Source organism: Myotis myotis, unplaced genomic scaffold, assembly GCF_014108235.1.
Source record: "Myotis myotis isolate mMyoMyo1 unplaced genomic scaffold, mMyoMyo1.p scaffold_m19_p_12, whole genome shotgun sequence".
NCBI classification, from domain to species: domain Eukaryota; kingdom Metazoa; phylum Chordata; class Mammalia; order Chiroptera; family Vespertilionidae; genus Myotis; species Myotis myotis.
This window is the reverse complement of record NW_023416316.1, coordinates 55,113,231-55,134,831: the sequence shown is the minus strand read 5'-3', so window position 1 is coordinate 55,134,831 and position 21,601 is coordinate 55,113,231. Positions and strand designations below refer to the sequence as shown.

The 21,601-nt window shown below is 39.7% G+C and overlaps 1 protein-coding gene across 15 annotated transcripts in view; it reads left to right on the top strand.

Annotated features, from left to right (window-relative positions):
* The window catches only part of NFIB (nuclear factor I B), a 226,534-nt gene that overhangs the window by 123,044 nt on the left and 81,889 nt on the right, over positions 1 to 21,601 (top strand). For all 15 annotated transcript variants that reach the window (XR_004971315.1, XM_036331171.1, XM_036331180.1 and 12 more), the window contains exon 3: positions 7,439 to 7,492. Coding sequence is in view for 14 of the 15 variants with exons in the window: in XM_036331171.1 (XP_036187064.1) it covers positions 7,439 to 7,492 (54 nt within the window). In the remaining variant the exon portion in view is untranslated. The remainder of the gene's footprint in view (positions 1 to 7,438; positions 7,493 to 21,601) is intronic.

The window sequence follows — 21,601 nt, the reverse complement described above, 5'->3', positions numbered from 1 at the left end:
TATCTGCTTTCTCTTTCCATGTTTTTCTTTGGTTTATTAAGTTACTTTATCTATAAGGAGCCTCACCATTGCAGCATCCTTTAAAATGATAAATTTAGCACTATCAAATATGCCTTCCGATGGGAAATAATGTAGATGGAAAGGTATTATTAAAAATATGTAGGAAGCCACGTCTCCAGAATATTATTATGGTTGTGCCAAAAGCATTCAGGGAGGTTTGATTTCTCTTCCTGCTCAGATCTGGGTTTAGGAAAAGGGTTACAGATTCAGCAAAAACATGGATTCCATCAAGAAAGTGACAGAAAAAAACCCCAACATTACCAACAACAAAAACAAAAGGAAGAAAGTGACAGAGTCGCTGCTTCCCATGGATAGATGCTTTTTCAAGTTTTGCAACGAAGTGGACGTCATATAATGCAATGTCCTTTTGAGAAGAGACAGAGAAACAGAAATAGCAGAGGGAAGAGACAGCGAGATAAGAGAGAGCCAGAGAGTGAGAGAGAGCATTTTCCTGCACACGTATATACTAACGTGAGACAAGTAAAGCACTTTGTCTTTCCTTGTTCTCTTCGTGTTATTCTAATAAACATTTAATAGAGGAAAAAGAAAATATTGTAAAACTATAGTTTTGTGTCACGCCAACGGATGAAGCAGCCCTCCATTAAAACCGAAGCGATATAGTGTGCTACATAAAGCCAATCACTATAAATCCCAGGGAATCAGTCATTGTGCAAAGTAAATAGCCAAGAGTGAGGTGCAACAGAGGGAGGTGAAGAGGCGAGCCAGCTTTGCCTAAGGAGAGGAATAGTTTTGTCCCTAATTCCTATAAAAAGATGGATGTTTTTGTCTTACTTTTTTCTGTCCTGTTATGAAGTGCATCTGTGTCCCTTCCCTCAAGTTTTTGTTCCTTACTTCTTGACTTTTCTCTTGTTTAAGTGATTCTTTATGGTGTGCTATATGTTCATTTAATTCATAAAAATGTACTATTTTAGCATGGTGAGAATCACTAATGTTTTAGAGAGAAAGAAGGGGGCTCATCTAAGCCTTTAAAAAATCCCATATTCTTTGGTTGACAATGGGCTGTTTCTTTACCTGCTTAAAGCACAGGAATATGACAAAGGAGCCTTTTATCACACGATGACTAATTTTAGTTCTAGCAAGAGGCTATCTGTAGATTAACAGGTTACAGTGTGGGTTTCATTTACTCTTTGATATCCCTGGATATAAAAGCTAGATTGTTATAGAATCATAGAGTTTTAGAGCCAGAAGGGAACTGACAAGTTTGTTCTGTTCCTTCTTTGCACCAAAATGACTATAAATTAAAATCATGCTTCTTAATTGTAGTTTTCCTGTTGATACTCAAGTCATGATGTCAGAGAGTAAAATGAATTCCTGGAATAAGTTTCATCTTGGAGTAGAAAGGCCACTTCTCTGTAAAGTTCATTAACAGCTTCTTGTCCTCCTACTCACACACTGGGGCCCTGCTTTCTAGATCCCCAACAAACATCTCTTCCCGTTGTAAGAGAGAACGAAAAATTAATTTCTGACTCATGGTAGATCCACTTATCAAACCCATCCTATTTCCAAGGAAGATTGGACCTTGTGTGAGGCCATGAGACCTAGCCCTGGGAATTGTTCTTCTCTCCTCTTTCCTCGTCACCAAAGGCTTGTCTGTTTGACTTCTGACGTGTGTTTCTGCGCAGAGGGGGCACGCCCAGCCTTTCTTCTTTGTGCGCTTCTGTGCTTTACAGATCAGTTGTTTCCTATTCATTTGACTTCCTCAACCAAATGTGAGAGGCACCATACCAACGATCAGGGCCATTGGACCAACTAAGGCAGCATCCCTGCCTTCATGCAGTTCTGAATCTAAAAGGGAGGACTTCAGAGGGGGGGGTGTGGGTGTGGGTGGGGTGTGGGGGGAAGGACTCCACATGCAAAGACTCAGGAGATAGTGGGACGTCCAAAAGCTAAGATAGGACTCAGGTGTTGCTAGGGGCCCGGTTATGGTGATTGAAGGACTGAAAAAATTGAATTTTTTTTCCTGTTGGGATTTGTGATATATGTATGACTTTGAGCAGGGAAGTAGCTTAATCAGTTTTGGGTGTTAAGTGATCACCCTGCTGGCAGCGTGGGATAGGTACTAGAAAGATATGAGATCTGTTCATTTTTTTAAAGATCCTGTTCCTAAGGTCACCTCCCACTGATAATTTTTATGACATGCTCTTGTCCATCCATCCTAGGAAGAACCAATTGTTCCCTCTTGGTATATACTCACTCATAGCACCTACCATAGTATATTTTTTTAATTTGCACATTTCTATCTCTTTGAGTAGCCTCTGAGCTTCTAGAAGGCATAGAATTTATATTCTTCTTTTTTAAACAATGTCTTTAATGGTTGTTATTGTAAATTAAATGGGAATTTAATATGCATTTATGGAGAACCTATTATGTTCCAAACATCAGCAACTGGGTTTGCATCTAATCGACGCTTACATTAACGACCTTCAAAAAATCTTTCACAGTTTTGGTGATCCACCCACATCAGATAAGTGAGTTCATCCCCCTTAGAAAGTTAATACTCAGTAACAAACATTTAGCAGGTCATTATTTATTATCTTATATATTTGACAAACATTTTATTGGACTTCCACCAGATTATAAGTAAAACATTAGAATGTCCTTTGTTTAGTGGAGAGAATCCAAACTAAATTTGATTTAGAGTTGGCCTGTCTCCACAGTGTCAGTTTTTTAAAAGCTTCAATGATAATAATTATTGTTTCCAATGTAGGTAGAAAGAATAGCTAAAGGTGTTTTTTTTAAAAAATATATTTTATTGATTTTTCACAGAGAGGAAGGGAGAGAGATAGAGTTAGAAACATCGATGAGAGAGAAACATCCATCAGCTGCCTCTTGCACATCCCCCACTGGGGATGTGCCCGCAACCCAGGTACATGCCCTTGACCGGAATCGAACCCGGGACCTCTCAGTCCACAGGCTGACGCTCTATCCACTGAGCCAAACGGGCTTCGACAAGTGTTTTTTTTTTTTTTTTTTTAATTTGTGAAAAATGTTTTGAATGTTATTGGTAAATGGTGGGAAGTTAAGGGAAGGTCAAGTTCTCAGAAACATGTAATCTACTAAAAGATCAGTTGGCTTTACATGATTTTAAGATTGCATCATAACTATCCAAGAGGCAATGTGTCTGAATGGGCGGCCCATGTAAAGGACATGTATTTTAATAGTTGCCATTTAACTTTGGATAAGCCATTTAAATCACTGAAGTATCCAGGATTTTCTATAAAATTGGCTCATTACGGAAACCCGGTCACTCCTTAGGTAAAGTTTAGATATTAGAAAAGCCATAAAAGATTGGCTGATTTTTTGTAAGGAGTGTAGAAAAACATTGAGGAAAAGTTGGTAAGGGTCAGCATGTGGGGGTGTGGATCCTTTCTAGTAAGTTTCTGGGGAATCTCTCACCTACGGGAGGAGGAATTGATTGAGTAGTAATTTAGAAATAGATTTATTAATATTTTCTTCCTAGAAGAAGAAATATAGTATGCTTGATTCACACTTAAAACTAAAGAATAGGAATATGAGATTGTCATAAGTATGGAGTACAAATTGTATTTCAGATCTACATTATGTGCAGTAAGTCAGAAAGATATAAACAAGGAAATGAGAAAAAAAAATAGAGATTGAGATCAAGGAAGACAAAAATGAAGTGTGGAGGGAATGACGGAGGACTGGTTTAGGTCTGCTGTCTTCAAGGCCCAGTCTCCTCCCTTATTTTTCTACTGAATCAAACTCTCCTTTCTAGACTGAAGACCCAGTGTGCTGGGTGACTCACAACCCCACCCTTACCAGCCTTCTTCCTCAAATATGTAAGCCTTATGGAAGGTAATTTTACAGATGGCTGATATCTACTGCTTTTGGAGCATGAAAGCTCCTGAGATCCTGTCAACAGCAATATGACTTGTCTGTTTTGGGGATAGTGGGACTTCTCCAAAGGGCACACACTGGGTCTATGTTCAGTTGGTTAACCACAGACAATTTTATTTTTTAAAATATATTTATTGGTTTTTTACAGAGAGGAAGGGAGAGGGATAGAGAGTCAGAAACATTGATTAGCTGCCTCCTGCACACTCCCTACTGGGGATGTGCCCACAACCAAGGTACATGCCCTTGACCAGAATCAAACCTGGGACCCTTGAGTCTGCAGGCTGACACTCTATCCACTGAGCCAAACTGGTTAGGGCACCACAGACAATTTTAGATGCTTGTCCTGGGATGGACAGGATTTTGTCACGTCCTTTTTCTCCTTTTCTTCCTGAAAGTTGGTCCATTCAAACTATGAATCATTTTTTTAACTTGGCCTCTATGTTTAATATTATCTTTCATTTATTGATGGTGCAGAATGTGTCTAACAAGTGCTTGATGCCTTATATAATAAAATCTTGGCAATGGTTCTATGACAGAGATAGTATTACAGTTTTAAAGATCAAGACCCCAAGGCTCTAAGAGTTAAGTAATTTTGCACAGGATCACACTAGTGAGGGGCAGAGCTATGACACATTAAGCGCGCGCGCACACACACACACACACACACACACACACACACACACACACACACAACTTGAGCACATGATGGAAGTGGTTAAATGAAACCTTGGGATATAGAGTAATTTGACCTGGGTAGTGAACTGGAAGGGTTTTGGATGTGGTCTGAATAATTGCTTCTCTGAAGATAACCACAATAACAGTTCATTTTTGGTTTTTCTGCCAAGTGCGACTCCCTGCTTGCTTCCTTTTCCAGCACTTGGAATTGAGTGACCGATATAAGGTGACATAAGAGTTAAGAGTAGATAATAGTGTTAGAATTTACAGCCTGAAAAGTACGTGTTTTCTAGCCCTCTCCCTGAGGGGCCCGCCTCCATGCTTGGAGAGCCAGTATATGCCGTTTTACCTCCTGGGACGGCCCAGGCTCTGGAGTATGAGGGGAAAGCTGCCGTTGTGTGCCAGTAAATGCCAGATCATTTTAGTAAGTGGAATTCTTATTAAAAGCTAGTAGATGACTCAAATTTAGGGTCTATTTCAGATTTCCCTCAAATGCTTGTGGTTTTTTTTTTAGTAATTATATTTTTTCAGTTGAAGAGGTTGGTCTGCATTTGTTGGAAATGGAGGAAAAGAGTAATTTGTAGTAGAAAAGGACAGGGTTTCCCCAGTGGGATGTTGTGGTCACAGGGGGTGCCGTGTTCTAAAGGAATGCTTTCTTAGGAATGGGAGAGACCGTCATTCTTTACTGGTCCAACTTTTAGCAACCAGACATTGGGAAAGCATTCCGTGATGCCATTTTGAAGTTGACTTAATTAAACATGCTAAGCTTCATGGAGAGTCTACGACTCCTGTTCTCTGATGCCAAGCTTAACCTGCCACACAGTGTGTCATCATGAAGGTGGCATGAGCCACCTTGAGGGATGCATGCCTAGACCTCCATAAATGTGAGGCAGCGTAGGAAGGGAAAAGAGCGCTTGGGGAGGCTCTGGCCAGTGGGTGTGCTAATCTGCACACATAGGAACTCCTCAGAATGTTGGGGTCGCTTGAGAAATTAAACTGTAATGTAGTGTTAATACAGAGGGTCATTTGTCAGAGGGGCTCAAGGCAGAAATAGCTGAGGTTGTAGCACAATGATATGATTTATCATTTTTATGTAACTATCATGCTCCATGCCTGGAAAGTGGCCAATGTTGTACCATCTTTTACAGGAATGTAAAAAGAGAAAGATTGATCTCCCAAATTGTAAATCACTGAATCGCTCTTCAATTTCAGAAGATGTAATAGAATAATTTGGAGATGAGGGACGAGCTTTTCAGAGGGGCAACCCTAGTCAGAATTTGACTTGCAGGAGTCGTCCTTACCAGTTTTTTACTTCCATTTTGAGAACTCAGGATAAATTGAGGATAATGTGGGGATCACTAAATATGTTTACCACGATTACATGAAAACTGTTCTGGAGCAAAAAGAAACTGACAAGGAAGTGGAATGAAGGGGTAGAAATCTGATCTCAGCATTAAATCTAGTTAGCAGCCCCGAGGCAAAGGGCAGAAATAAATAACCAAGTTTCCTACAGAAAGAAACTAGCGGGGTGTCCTTGCATTGAATAGTAGAAACGGCAGTTGCCGCATGTTAATCTCTTAAGGGAAAGAGCCGAATAACCCCACTGAAGAAAACTTGCTTCTTCTGCTTAAATGACACTGGATCCCTGTCTTGGCTTAGGTGCAGTGACAGGGTCACAGGGAAAAGACAGACGTGTCTGTGTCCACCTATCAGATTTTGTTGAAATTTACCATCAAGTTCAAAATTGCCTTTTCTAGGCAAGCAGAGGAGGCTGCTGAACCTGAGCCACCCCGTGTCTCCGGCAGTTTCTGAAAGCCTAGTGCATTCACTGCCATGAACAGCACACTGAGGAGGACACAAAAGAAGTAGACAGTCTCTGCTTAGGGCCATGCCATTTAGTTGGGGAGACAAAGCTTAAATACTAGAACCCATCAAAGAATATTACAAAGGGACGTGCAAGTAAGTAAGTGTATAATCATATGGGGCAAATGACACAGATAAAGGCAGAAGGGACAAGGAGGAAAGAGGAGTGAACAAAACGCCACAGGGTCGGATTCGTCAGGAAATGCGTGTTGCCTGACAGTAGTGTAGCCTTCACGCTCCTTTCTGTAGCGTCGGCGAGGAATAAAGTGGTGCAGGAAATTTAGATCCACAGCATCGATCTCTCCCTCCTGATCTGCAGGCCCTCCATCTATCACAGATGGAAATTAAATTGATCCAACAATTTGCTCTCCACCAAGCCCTGTTGGTATCTACCTAGTCATTTGTGCTTTTCTTGGTGTTTGCAAATCGATTGCTGTTATGGGATGCAGACAGATCTGGGCCTGGGTCCAGTAGGTTGGGGGATTATTGGAGCGGACACATGAGTACGCACACGAAATCCTGGAAAAACGGACTCTCGTTTCTGTGTATTTTAATCATTGAATAAAAAAACCTCTTCAAGTTTTTTAAAAGCATGTTTAATTACACTCAGATTGCATTTTTAGAGGATTTATCTGGGGTATTTCATGTTGCTACTGACAGGCCCAACCTTCAAACCACCTTTATTGCCAGACCTTTTGTTTCAAAAGTCTTGCTCTACTCAAATACTCCTACAGAGCTATAATCCCTCCCTCCCCCCGCCCCCCCACACAGAAATATGTATAGGCATTCATCTAATTTGATAAATAAAATGTTGCTGCTGAAAGGCTTGGGAAAGTAGACTTTATCTAAACACTCAACTTCATTGTTCTATCTTAAAAAACATTTTTGAAGCCCTTCTGAGGATTGTGAAATTCTTTGAAAACAAATTAAAAATAAAACATTTTCTGTGATTTCGTTACAGATTCTGGACAATCAGGAAGTCCAAGCCACAATGATCCTGCCAAGAATCCTCCAGGTAAATATGTGTTCCAGGACGTTTGCAATCTGACGTTGCAGAACAAAGGTACCACTGTGTAGATAAACAGCCCATAATTGGTCAGCTGCCTATTTTGTTCTGGCGGGCAGGTATGATCAGGACAAGATGTGATTCTGCTCAGGCCCTTCACGGCGGCACATGCTTCTATATTGGCGTCATCAGCATTTACGTAATCACCAACGTTTTCATTTTTGTTGGTGTTTCTTTGAAAATGAATATGCGTGTATTTTAGTTGTGTATCTTTCAGGTGCTAAAAGTCATTGCTGTTTGAAAAGCCAAAAACAAAAACAAAACCCAAATCCCGTTTACATCTTTCTTATAAAACGCACAAGAAAAAGTAAAATTTTCCATACTCTTAACTATAAAGGGTGGTAGTGGTGGTTGGTTATGTTGTCAGTGGTGGATTTTTGCAAACGGGTTTTTATTCCATAAGGTTTTTATTGGATTCCCAGAATCAGGACATAATGAGAGTTGGATTTTTCGTGTAGTGCAATGTATGCCAAGTATCCCCTTTATTTTCAGAAGTTGTTCCAAATCTGAAAATGGGCTTTTATAAGTTGGCTGTCTTCATTTTTGTTGCTCCTAAATCTGAACATACAGACTTTTGGTATTGATTTAGGAGGGGCGTCTTTTCACATGAGGTAAATCCAGTGCAAAGGAGAACTTCTAATATTTCAGCGTTGTAAAGATTTTAATTATATCTGTAACTTTGGCAAAGGAATGCTCTAAGAATAAAGCTAACAAAAACAAACACCAAAACAAACAAAACATCCAAACAAAAAACACAGATGCCATCTACCTCCCCAAATAATTGCATCTGTATTTACATGGAAAATAAACCAAAAAATGTAATAAAAGTAATAATAAAAGTTTCCTCCGGTAGACTTAGTTTTCAGTCCTTAATTGTTTGATCTTCCTTGTCACCGTGCTTTGCTAATGTGAGGTGGAAATACCTGAAGAAGCCCAGAACTACAGAAAAGATGTCAGACCAGCCTTGTTTTAAATGGTGTTGGAAATATACATCAAGTAAATATCCAAATAAAAATGCAAAGTTAAACAGATTATTTTTTTCTGAGTCTTGACCATATTTTTATATTAGAAAAATTATTTTTTTACAACTACATATTTACTCTGTATTGTACAGAATCGTGTTGTTTGACAAAAATAATATATACTTTAAAGATAAAAAGTTCTACTTAAATGTAGATTTGAAAATGTATACTAAGTTGATTTTTCATTACTTTCATCAAAACATTTTAATATTATTACAAATTGATAACAAAACATTAAAATGACCAAACAATTTTAAATGTAAATTTCAGTGAATTTATTCTTTTATTTTTTTATGTCTGGATAATTAGAATCCCCCCAAAGAAAAACTCTTTATAATTTTATAAATTATACATTGATTACAATGATAAATTATTTACACAATATAATGAATTTTTTCAGAAATTTTCTGAAGTTGAGGAAATTTCATTAGCTTGTAATCTTTAAAATTTCTTCTTTTTAATTGACTGGTATTTCCTCTGCATAGGAAGATAGCCAAGAGTGAATTGTACCCAAAGATGTTTTAAAAGCTTCCTCATTCACTTTACAAAGAATGGGAGAGGAAGAACCCTCTAATAGAAAAAGAGTTGATAAGTATTTGAAGTCAGACTAAATAAAGGATATGTTCTGTGCCTTAGAATGACAGCTTGATTTGAAATTAATAAGCTGTTATTGTTTGAAATGCATTTCTGAACACGTACAGAAAGAATTATGCTCACTTTCTTATTCTTCCCCTGAGCGGAACGAAACTTTGAATAGTTACGTAATGTCAGAATTCAATTTTTCAATATTTGTCCAGAAGTTTTGTCACGTCTTTTTCTTGCTGCATTCAGTGTAGCATCTCTTAATTTATCTGTTTGCATATAATATGGCAAACAAAAACAATCAAACCTAATTTTTTTTCCTTTTAAATTTTTCTTGGAAATTGAGCCTTTTTGAGAACTACATCCTAAAACTAGGTTGTTGAATATTGTATAGACATACCTTATACATCAACTATCAGTTCTTCAGAGTTGGAATATAATAAAACATACATAATACCAAAATTAAATGGAATATAATTAGAATATTCTTTGATGATTCAGAAACATTCCATCATTTTAACATGCTTTGCATATATCATTATATTATGGGATGAACCATAGAGATTATTAAGGAATACTGTTTGATGAAATTAAGAATTTGTTCTGTAATACCTTGAAATAAATCAAGCTGTTAGGAACATAGACTAGTTTCTAATTTGAAATGTGAAAAATCAGAGCTTACTACGGTTTTTGTATTACAGTCAGTTGAGATAAATTATACTTATTATTAAAAGCTCTTTTCATAAGTGCAAGCATGTTTGGTATTTTAGAGTGTAATTCATCTTTGGGAGGCCCTTTTCATCTCTGTATTCTGGCCTTGGCTGAAATGTGAAATCTCCAAGTGGGGTTTCAATATCTGGAGAAGGCACAATCCATTTATGGGAAAAATCAAAACTTACTACCATAAGCAATGAAACAATCAGATCACTTTGCTGCTTGTATTGTTATAACAAAGAGGAGTTAAACTTTTGGGAAAGATCACCTTGATGGTGAACACTTTCTTATCGCTGGTAGTTTTCCACTGGGAGATGTGCAAGCCATGGCAGTTGCTACCATCTACTCCTGTGTTCATTTCCTAACAGGTTGGGAAGGAGATGGCAACAATGCAAGCCCTTTTAGAGTTGAAGGCTCTTTGACATCTTTTCCCCACTGTTGACATGAGGGTGGAATCCCATCCAGTCATCCTATCAGAGCAGATGCACATGTGTCCCTCCACAACACGCCGCCCCCCCCCCCCGCCCCTGCTCCTCCCCCCCCCCCCCCCCCCCCGCCATCGTGGCTTCTCTCCAGCATCAGGCCTGACTGTCTGACACAGAGGCCACTTTCTTGCTGATTCCTCTGAACTTCTGTAGGGTAACCCTAAAGTTCTCCAAATTGCACTATGGACATCTACAGATAGGCCTTTCGTTTTTAACTTGTCTTTCTTGATTGGGGTTAGTACTCAGTGAGCAAAACTAAACACAGGTGAACCAAAGCAACGTGTTTTGGAGAGGAGGGATATTTGATACTTGTTATTTTTAAAAGCACTTGCATAGTTTTGTTATTTTAAAACACATTTAAATAGTTCTTATGGTATTTCCTTATGCTATTTGTGACTTAATATTTTGTTTTTATTCTTTGTGACGTGGTGGGAATGGGCCCCATAATCTTTTCGGGGCTAAGGTGCTCTAAAGGTTTGATGATGTTCAAGGACATGACATTGTTCTTTTGGTCAAAAAGCCTTGTCCTGACTGGTTTGGCTCAGTGGATAGAGCATCAGCCTGTGAACTGAAGGGTCCCAGGTTCGATTCCAGTCAAGGGCACGTACCTTGGTTGCGGGCACATCCCTGGTGGGGAGTGTGCAGGGGGCAGCTGAATTGATGTTTCTCTCTCATCAATGTTTCTAACTCTCTGTCTCTCTCCCTTTCTCTCTGTAAAAAATCAATAAAATATATTTAAAAAATCGTTCAAAAAGCCTTAGGGCCACTTCATTTTTTATGATGTACATTTCTCTTGTTTATGATAGACTCAGAAGTTATATATTTATGTGTACTTAGTTTTAAATATCAAATTAATCCATTGTAAGCAACAGAACTATAAGAGCCCTCTCTCAATATTAGGAAACAACTTTTGTGGACCAACTGATGGTAAATCATTCATTTATGGACTTAGATTCAGATATAATTTTATTTCTACTAAGTAAAAACTCCCCTGCCACTTTTAGGAAATGTGTGATTAGACTATAATCTTTTAAAATTAGCTTTGTCTTGCTCTATTCTTTTCTGTCTCTACATTCCTTGGCTATGATCTTGTTTGATTTCCCAATCTCGGTGATTTGCCTAATGCTGGAATGGTTAATATCAAAGGAGAACAAGGCCATCTAGAAGTTAGATTTTGCTTCTAAGTCATTTCAAAGCTGAAACCTTCTTTTAGAAATAGAAACATCAATGATGAGAGAGAATCATTGATCAGCTGCCTCCTGCACGCCCCCTAGTGGGGATCGAGCCTGCAACCCAGCATGTGCCCTTGACTGGAATCAAACCCAGGACCCTTCAGTCCGCAGGCCAAAGCTGTATCCACTAAGCCAAACCAGTTAGGGCTAGGAAGGCTGTACTTTTGTGATGTGCTCTCACATGGCAGGAAATATAACAAAGAAACTTTGAATCGTAGGGCAGTTTTTGCAAATTTTATCATTTAATCTTACTAAGTATTCCAAGTGCCGTTAACCAGAGCTTTCTTACTTGGAATGACATGAACTTATTCTACTATTTTTTTTTTTGCACATTTTATAGGGTGCTTGTGCTGTTTTGTTGACATTTGCATGTAGTCTGGCAAAACCTCTGGGAGCAATTAGGATCATGTATTGAGTGTACATCAAATAAGCCACCTATATTCTCTCTGGAACAAAGATGGAACCAAATATAATTAATTGAATAAACTAAACAAGGAGTATCTGTTAACCATAGCAATATGCTTGCCTTGCAATAAAGAGGTCTTTAGCCCTAGCCAGTTTGCCTCAATGGTCGAACTTTGGCCTTCGGTCTGAAGGGTCCTGGGTTAGATTCTGGTCAAGGGCATGCACCTTGGTTGCTGACTCGATCCTCGGCCCTGGTCAGGGTGCATACAGGAGGCAACAAATAGATGTGTCTCTTTTACATCGATGTTTCTCTTTCTCTGTCTCTGCCCCTCCCTTCCACTCTGTCTAAAAATCAATGGGGAAATATTCTCAGATGAGGATTAAAAAAGAAATATTTAAATTATAAAAATTTTGAGGTTGATCTCTCCCCAACCCTATTATATAGATACTGAGAATGAAACCAACAGAGGGTTGTCATGAAACTAATGAAAACAACCCAATAATTATCAAGAAAATGAGCCCAGCATCTGCATTTTTAGTTGTTATCTGTTGGGATCACTAGGACCCATGTTTACTTAAATCTTCACTTTCCCCCCAAAACTCGGAGTTTGGGACAAACAATACTCTACTAGTTACAGAAATAATAAAACATTTTTGTATTTGTATATGAAGGTGGATATATTTGCATAGCCCTTGAAGATCTCATAGAGCATGTTTTTTGTTTTTAATTTGTGTGTGTGTGTGTGTGTGTGTGTGTGTGTGTGTCAGAGAGAGAGAGAGAGAGAAACATTGATTTGTCGTTTTACTTACTTATGCATTCATTGGTTGTACTAGTATGTACCCTGACTGGGGATTGATCCTGCGACTTTGGTGTACCAAACAACAATTTAACCAACTGAGCTACCCAGCCAGGGCTCATAGAGCATGTTTTATCTTCAGAGATGGTGTTCAGAGTCAAAGAAAAGAGAAAATTTACTTTATTTTTTAAAATCATAGGCTGTTTACTCCTCAATTAATAAGTTTATACCCACTCGTTCTCATGTCCTCAATTATTGTATCTACCAGGAGAATCAAAATGTTTTCCACGGGGGAAAATTCACTCTTTCATGATACTTAGAAGTAATTTTAAACGTTGGCACTAAACAGTATGCAACAGAGTATAAACAGGCTTTCTATTCATAACAGTGTAAATGGAAAGACTAAAAGGATTGGTGAACTGTGGTAAGACCTGAAGTTGTAGGTAAAGCTTTTAAGTAATTTGAGAATGAGTTCTGTGCAAGTCAGTGCTAAAATCAAAGGATTTTTTTTCCCCTAACAGATTTTGTTTCAGGAACATTTTTCCTCTTTATCATCTGAGGTGTTTTTTGTTTGTTTGTTTGTTTTGTTTTTTGTTTGTGTTTTTTTTTAATACAGCACATTCAGTAAAGTTCCTCAATATTCAAATTTATGATAGAATTCAGAATAAAGGAAGAGAGGATGAGGAAAGTGCCTTCTTCACCAATTACTGTTAAAAAGTTCGAAGGATACATAGCCCTTAGCTGCTTAGTCGTACAGGCAACATTATGGGTACTTGTATCCAACTCACCCCTAAAGGTTAATCTACAGAGCAGTTGGCACCATGCCCAGCCTCTACAATGGTTCTAGCCTAATTACCTGTAATATTTAATTTTGGGGAAAAAGATAATTTAGTAATATCCTATACGGTTATGAAAGAAAGAATTTCTGCACATATTCCCAGTCAACAAATAATATTAACTGAGTGTCCACTGGTTGCTAAATTCAGAGTTAAATCACACTCCAGGAGACAGGATATTGGGCAACTTCTGTTGGCTGAGCTCAAAATAAGGAGTAGAGACTGTCATTTGCTCTTGAGGAGTTGGGAATATACACCACTCCACACCAAGAATAATAAGCCGTCTAGCAAGAGCTGTCTATAGGTGAATTTTTCAGCTAACAGATATTTAATGAGCATCTATTGTATGCATGGCATTATTCTAGGTGCTACAGAAGATAAAAACATGAATTACCCATGAGCTTTGCTGTCCCCAAACTTTTCTTTTCATAAATATATACAGTATATTTCATACTCACAGGGTGTGGCAAACGTAGGTTTACCATGGTTTGTATGGAGAATAATACAATAATTAATGAATAATAATACAAGAATAAACTCACATGCAAATGTAAACCTACTTTTGCCCCACCCTGTGTGTGTGTGTATGTTTGTGTGTGTGTGTGTGCGTGTGTATTATTTAGTGCTATAACTCCAGTGTCACGAGAGTTCAAATTTGTGAAATACTATTTTCAGCCATTGTAGAAAGCATCATGGAGTGGGAAATATATGAACTTTGGAATTAGCCCCCCAATGAAGGCTCCATGTTTTACCACTATCATGAGGGCCATGGAGCACATGAGTAAATCAGACAAGTTCCTTGGAATTGAGCACAGTCAACTATATCCAGGCCAGTTGTAAGCATCAGACAGGATAGCATACCCGGTGAGTAGCAGGAAAGTGAGAGCTTTTGATACTCCTTTCCCTTCCAGCTGGCTTGATCCAGCAGACTTCCTGCAAGAAATACCATTAAATGTGGAACCAAATAGAAGTATATTAGATTTTTACACTGCCGTCCCATAAAGACATAAAATGGCATAAACAATGTTACAAATCAAGATAAAAGGCATTAGATTAGGTTGGAGATTATATAAAAGAAGCAAAAGAAGCAGATGTCCTCAAGTCTCATGGTGAAATAGAATTATAATTTTTAGATCCTCAGTTTTGTTCTAAGCCTTTTGACATCTGAGGAAATGTAGAATGAAAGTTTGTTACAGTTTTTAATAGTGATATGAGCAATAGTACAAATGTATTATTACAGATTGCTTTTCCCCTGGCAAACTTTATCTCTGGGTCCCTTGTATTAACATCGTATAAATATTTTCCCACTTGCCTTTTCCTGGTGTTTCTACTTTCTGAAGCCACCAACTTTTCTGTCTCCATTGAAATTTTTCTCTGGCCCTTCCTTTTCCTGGCCCTCTCCATATTTCTTCCTTATTCTATTTACTTCATCCTAGCAACTTATTTCTTACTTTTAAAAATGCATCTTTGTCCCTCATTCAGATAACTCCCTTTATTCAAATGTCCCATCTTTCTTTCTCTCTCCCTCTCTTTTTTCCCCCCATGACATGACATTAAAGACTCTAAAATATTTTCTTGACTTCTTCTGCAACTGAGCTTCTGTCCTCACTGAAATTATTCTCATTGCATTCATAACATTTTGCCATTGGAGTCCAGTAGTTCCTTTGCATTCTATTCCTGCTTCCATATTCTTGAGCATTAATTTGATTTTATTGACCATGCTTTACTTAAAAATTCTTCCTTACTTTAAAAAGAATGTTATTTTATTGTGGTAAGAACACTTAACATGAGATCTACCCTGTTAACAAATTTTAAAGTATATAATACATTATTGCTGACTATAGTTACAAGGCTGTACAGCAGATCTCTAGAGCTATCAATCTTGTACAATTGAAAATTTATGTGTGCCGATTACTAATTCCCCTGGTGGCCAACATTTCACTTTCTGATTCTATGATACTGACTATTTTAGATACCAAATTTTAGTGGAATCATGCAGTATTTGTCTTTCTATGACTGGTTTATTTCACTTAGCACAATATCCTTAAGGCTTATCCATGTTGTTGCATATTGCAACCTTTCCTTTTTTTATAAAGGTGAAGTAGTATTCTACTATATGTATATACCACCACCTGTTCTTCACCCATTCATCTGTTGGTGGATATTTAGTTTGTTTCCACATCTTGGCTATTATGAATAGTGCTGCAGTGATCATGGGAATTCAGATATCTCTTTGAGATCATGATTTCAACTCTTTTGGATAAATATCTAGAAGTGGGATTGCTGGATCACATGGTCGTTCTATTTTCAGTTTTTTTTTTTCAAGGAACTTGCATACTCTTTTCCATAGTGGTGACACCACTTTGCATTCACACCAACAGGGTGCGAGGAATCCAGTTTCTCCACATCTTCCACAATGCTGGTTGCCTTTGTTTTTTGATCATAGTCATCCTGACAGAAGGGAGATGATATCTCATTGGGATTTTGATTTGCATTTGCTGATGATTAGTCACATTGAGCCTTTTAAAATATGCTTTCTGGCCATTGGTATATCTTCTTTGGAGAAAATCTGAGTCCTTCACCCATTTTAAGTCAGGTTATTACTTATTTTTTTCAATCATTTGCTATTAACTTGTAGGAGTTTCTTGTAGGAGATTAACCCCGTGTTAGACGGACAGTGTGCAGCCATTGTCTGCCCTCCCATAGGTCGCCTGTTGATTGTTTCCTTTGCTGTGCAGGTACTTGTTAGTTCAATATAGTCTCACCTGTTTAGTTTTTCTTTTGCTGCCTATGCTTTTGAAAATGGGACCCCTTTCTGATAATCCAGGAACCTTTGTGGGTTTTTTTCCCCTCATGACTCTTCTTTTTATTAAGTTGATTTTGGTTACATTGGCTAATAAGATCATATAGGTTTCAAGTGTACATTTGTATGATACATTGATCTGCATATTGCATCATGTGCCCACCACCCAAAGTCAGATCGTCTTCCATCACCATATACTTGGCCCCCTTTACCCTTTCCTAGCTCCCACCCTCTTCCTTCTGTCAACCACCATACTGTTGTCTGTGTCTGAGTTTCAGTTATATGTCATCCCACATATGAGTGAAGTCATATGGTTCTTAGTTTTTTAAAAATATATATTTTATTGGTTTTTTTACAGAGAGGAAGAGAGAGGGATAGAGAGTTAGAAACATTGATGAGAGAGAAACATCGATCAGCTGCCTCCTGCACACTCCCTACTGGGTATGTGCCCGCAACCAAGGTACATGCCCTTGACCGGAATTGAGCCTGGGACCCTTTGAGTCTGCAGGCCGACACTCTATCCACTGAGCCAAACCGGTTAGAGTGGTTCTTAGTTTTTTTATGACTGACTTATTTCACTTAGCATAATATTCTCCAGGTTTATCCATATGTTGCAATGGAAATATTTCATCTTTCCCTATGGTTGAGTAGTATATATGTACCATATATTTTTTTTATCCAGTCAACTATTAAAGGACACTTGGGTTGTCTCCATGTCTTGGCCACCATGAATTATGCTGCAATGAACATAGGGGCACATATATCTTTGTGAATAAATGTTTTTAATTGGGGGGGGGGGTAGACACCCAGAAGAGGGATTGCTGGGCCATATGGTAACTCTACTTTTAACTTTTTGAGGAATTGCCATACTGTTATCCATAGTGGCTGTACCAGTTTATATCCCCACCAACAGTGAATGAGGGTTCCTTTTCTCTAACTTTTCCAACACTTGTTATTACCTGTCTTGTTGGTAATAGCCAGTCTAGCAGGTGTGAGGTGGTATCTCAGTGTAGTTTTGATTTGCATTTCCCTAATAGCTAGTGAAGTCCAGCATCTTTTCATATATTCGTTGGTGCTTTGTATGTTTTCCTAGGCGAAGTGTGCTCAGGTCCTCTGCCCACTTTTTAATTGGATTGTTTGTTTTGTGTTGGGTTGTATGAGTTCTTTATGTATTTTGGACATTAACTCCTGGTTGGAGATGTTTTTTGCAAATACCGTCTCCCATTCGGTTGTTTGCCTTTTTGTTTTGTTGTCAGTTTCTTTTGCAGTGCAGAAGCTTTTTAGGTGGATATAGTCCCATTCATTTATTTTTGCCTTTACTTCCCTTGCCTTTGGGGTCAAGTTCATAAAATATTCTCTGTGACCAAGGCCCATAAGTTTAGACCCTGAATAGCCAAAGCAATCCTGAGAAAAAAGGAATGAAGCTGGAGGATCACACTATCTGACTTCAAATTATACTACAGAGCTACGATAATCAAAACAGTATGGTACTGGCAGAAAAACAGCCACACAGACCAATAAAACAGAATTGAGCACCCAGAAATAAAACTACATATATATGAGCAAATAACTTTTGACAAAGGAGCCAAAACACACAATGGAGAAAAGAAAGCTCTTCAATAAATGGTGCTGGGAAAATTGGAAAGCCACGTGCAAAAGAATAAAACTAGATTATAGTTTGTCTCCATGGACAAAAATTAATTCAAAATGGACCAAAGGAAAGACTTGAATATAAGATCTGAAACTAAGTTACAATCACTTCTTGTTATTCTTAAATACGTGCCTTTGGAACAGACCTCTCTTTTGTGTCCAGACAAAGTGCTCAGTGACTGACTGTGCATGTTTCCCTATATGTTCCACAGCAACTCATGCTGTGACTCACTAACATTTCCAAAATTCTACTCATTTTATTTTCTATCAAATTTCAGTTTTTCTCTATGCAAGATATCTTGGGGCTACCAGAATCTACCGTGGAGGCTACCCTTGGTTAGCGTAGCTCATGAGTTCCTTCTAAAGAACTCTCTTTCTCATCCACATACTCATCGCCTCCTTTTAAAGTCTTTAGAATCCACTCCCACTTCTCAGCCTCATTACCCTTATTTGGGTTCTAGACACTTTATTTCTTGCCTGAAATTGTGCAAAAACCTTAAGATTGTTTCTATTCTTTCCTCACTCTTCATTTCTCAGATGCTATAAATGAGTACACTTCAGAAAAAAAACAAATCTGATTTCCTAAAAGCTCTGGGTGCTCATTCCTTATATACTCATACTAGAAATCCAGTGCATGAATTCGTGCACCTTGAAAGGAACTATGGGCTGCGAGGCTGTGGTGGGCACAGGGGCAGGTCTCTGCCCATCCTCTATGATCTTGCCCAGCCCCTCCTGCTGTGGCCCCTGGTCCCCTGTCTGCCAGCAGCCCTGCTCCCCCCGCCGCCACTCCCATGCGCTGACGCCAGCCCTACTCGCACCCATTGACAACGTGGAGTGATTGGGGCCGGCGGCATCAGGAGGTGCAAGTGGTGGCTGTTGCCCTCAGGAGCAGGGGGAGGTGGAGAAGCCCTCAGGGCCAATCAGGGCCAGCAGCCGCTGCTCTCACCCACTGATGGCACCGAGTGATCAGGACTGGCGCTGGTAGCAGGTGTGAGTGGCAGCTCCAGTGCCGGCTGTGGGTTTGAGTGGGGCCGTCACCAGCAGTGGGTGCGAGAGTTAGCTGCCAGCTCCGATCGCCCCTCTGGAGCAGGGGGAGATGGATAAGCCCTGAGGGACGATCAGGGCTGGGCCACCACTTGCACCCACTGATAGCGCTGAGTAGTGGCTCTGGCACCAGCAGTGGGTGCAAGCAGGGCTAGCTCCAGCAGCAGGTGCAGATGGCCGGCAAGATTGCAGCACACGGGAACAAAGAATTTTCAGTAACCACCAGAGGCTCTCCCCAATGACAGCAACCGGTGCCTCGCCTTGGTCTGGTGCCCTCGCTCAACTGCTCCACCATCCCACCATGGCCGATGCCTGCCATGTTCCACACTCTGCCGCCTGCTGTCGACGCCCGCCATGTTCCGTCCGTGCACTCTGGTGTCAGCGCACATCATAGTGACTGGTTGGTTGTTCGGTTGTTCCGCAGTTCGGTCTATTTGCGTACTAGGGTTTTATATATATATAGATACTTTGTCGTGTCTTGAAATGCTGCTCAGACACCAATTATACATACCCGGTTTTCTTCCTTTTCCTTTCTCCCAAGTGATATGCTGTCTCCTTTGCCAGGACTGCCAAATCCACCCTTCAAACCATGTTCATCCTTGCTCTCCAAACTATTACATTCCATCTTATCAGATCACCCTAAGCAGGGTTGGACAACTCTGTCTCTGCTATGATTGGTGTTTTGTATCGTAAACCTCTGCTTACACATCTCTCCCCCTAAGTAGACAGCTGAATTTTTTAAACGAGTAGTTTATTACTATAATCCAATATCTTTTTTTTTTCTGCTCTACACTCTCAGAAACATTAATCACGAAAACAGGATGTCAGTACTCAGACATTGCTAGCCCAACGTCTCCACTTTACTTACGAAAACAGAGCAAAGAGGTTAAGTGATTTGCCCAAGGTCTCAATTAGTTATTGGCAGCTGTAGGTGAAAACTCATTTTTTGCATGGGTCCAAACCTTAAGTCAGAAGAAATCCCACTACATCATTGTTATTTTTCCTTGCCCCCTACCCACCTAGGTGCATTGCCTTGCGATAGAGTGAGAAGAGTTGGGCCTTGGCTGTGAGCAGCCGGGTGTTAATGGGTATGCACTGCCACGAGAGAGAAAGAAATGAGAAGTCTTTCTGTTGAGATTTTTCAGCAGAACCAGAGTCTGGGTCTCCTGACACAGAGGTGCCCTGTTGAGTCCCTGGGGGCAGTTGTGACAGCTCCAGCTTCTGGGACAAGGGGCAGTGGGTGAAGGGTGAGGAGATAATGGAGGCGAATCTCGAGTGACCTTTGCCTCAGCGGGGATGAGCTCGGGGAGGGAGATCAGCTGAGAGATTTCGAGGCTGTGGCGTCAGGGCCCTGATGAAGGTGAGGCTTGCACTGCACCACGTGGCTGTCCTTGCTAGAGCTCGGTAGCGCCATCTTGTTCTCTGCTCCCACTTTCTCCAGGTGCATGTGCCTTGTATTTATGTAGCTCAGGGACCCACTCGTCACACAGTCACAAATGTAATTGAAACACGGTCAATGCTCCCCTTTCTCAAAGCTGAGAGACAAAGGACTCGCTCTCGGGCTATCGTCGGTTTTTTGCAGCTTTTGTTTTCCCTACCTTTATAACTGTATGGCAGGGTCTTGTGGTCTCTGAAATGATGTCATAGGTAACAGAGAGTTCAGGTGAAATTTTAATACATTGATGGAGGCACCTAATTTATACTGCACCTCGTTCCAGAAAACTTTCAAGAGACCTTGCACTTCAATAGTTTGCAATTTGTTACATTTTAAAAGACGCCGCACTAACGTATTTTTCTTTCTTTGTGGAATGTCCACATTCCTCCCGGGGAAGGTTAGAGGCCCCCTGTGCAAAGAGGCCTCAGTCATAACCACCCTGGGTCACGGCCGTGACTGTATCCACTGCTCCGCCGAGTTTTTGTCGTTGCTCTTTCACTCAAGCACCTTGGGTTCTTTTCACAGTGACCGCCTGCATCTGAAGTTTCCTCTCAATTTAAATTCTTTTCCCTCTCCCTCTTCGCAAGGCCTGCGTTTGCAGCATATGGCTACAATTTAATAATGCAAAGCGTTTTCCTCCTCACAGCTGGAAAGCTGGGATTGTTCTGTATCACAGATAAGAGTGGACTGTTCCAGGCTCGTTAAAATCACTGAACTTTGCAGACGCTAAGCTTGCTGGGTGTGTTGTCCTGTGAAAAGGCACCCAGGGGACCTTCACTTGCATGCTGAGAAGGAGTGGTCATTTCTATAGCAATATTTTGCAAGTGGAATAAAATACTTAAAAAATCTATCTATCATCTATCTATCTATCTATCTATCTATCTATCTATCATCATCTATCGAGATATTTACCTAGATATCTAACTACCTGAGTTTTAATGTTTCTATCTCATAGGATTATTGAATGTGATTTAAAGTTATTAGGCAACTCTACTCAAGTCTCATTTCTTCTTTCTTTTTCTGTAATTATAAGAGTATCAAGATATCAAGTAA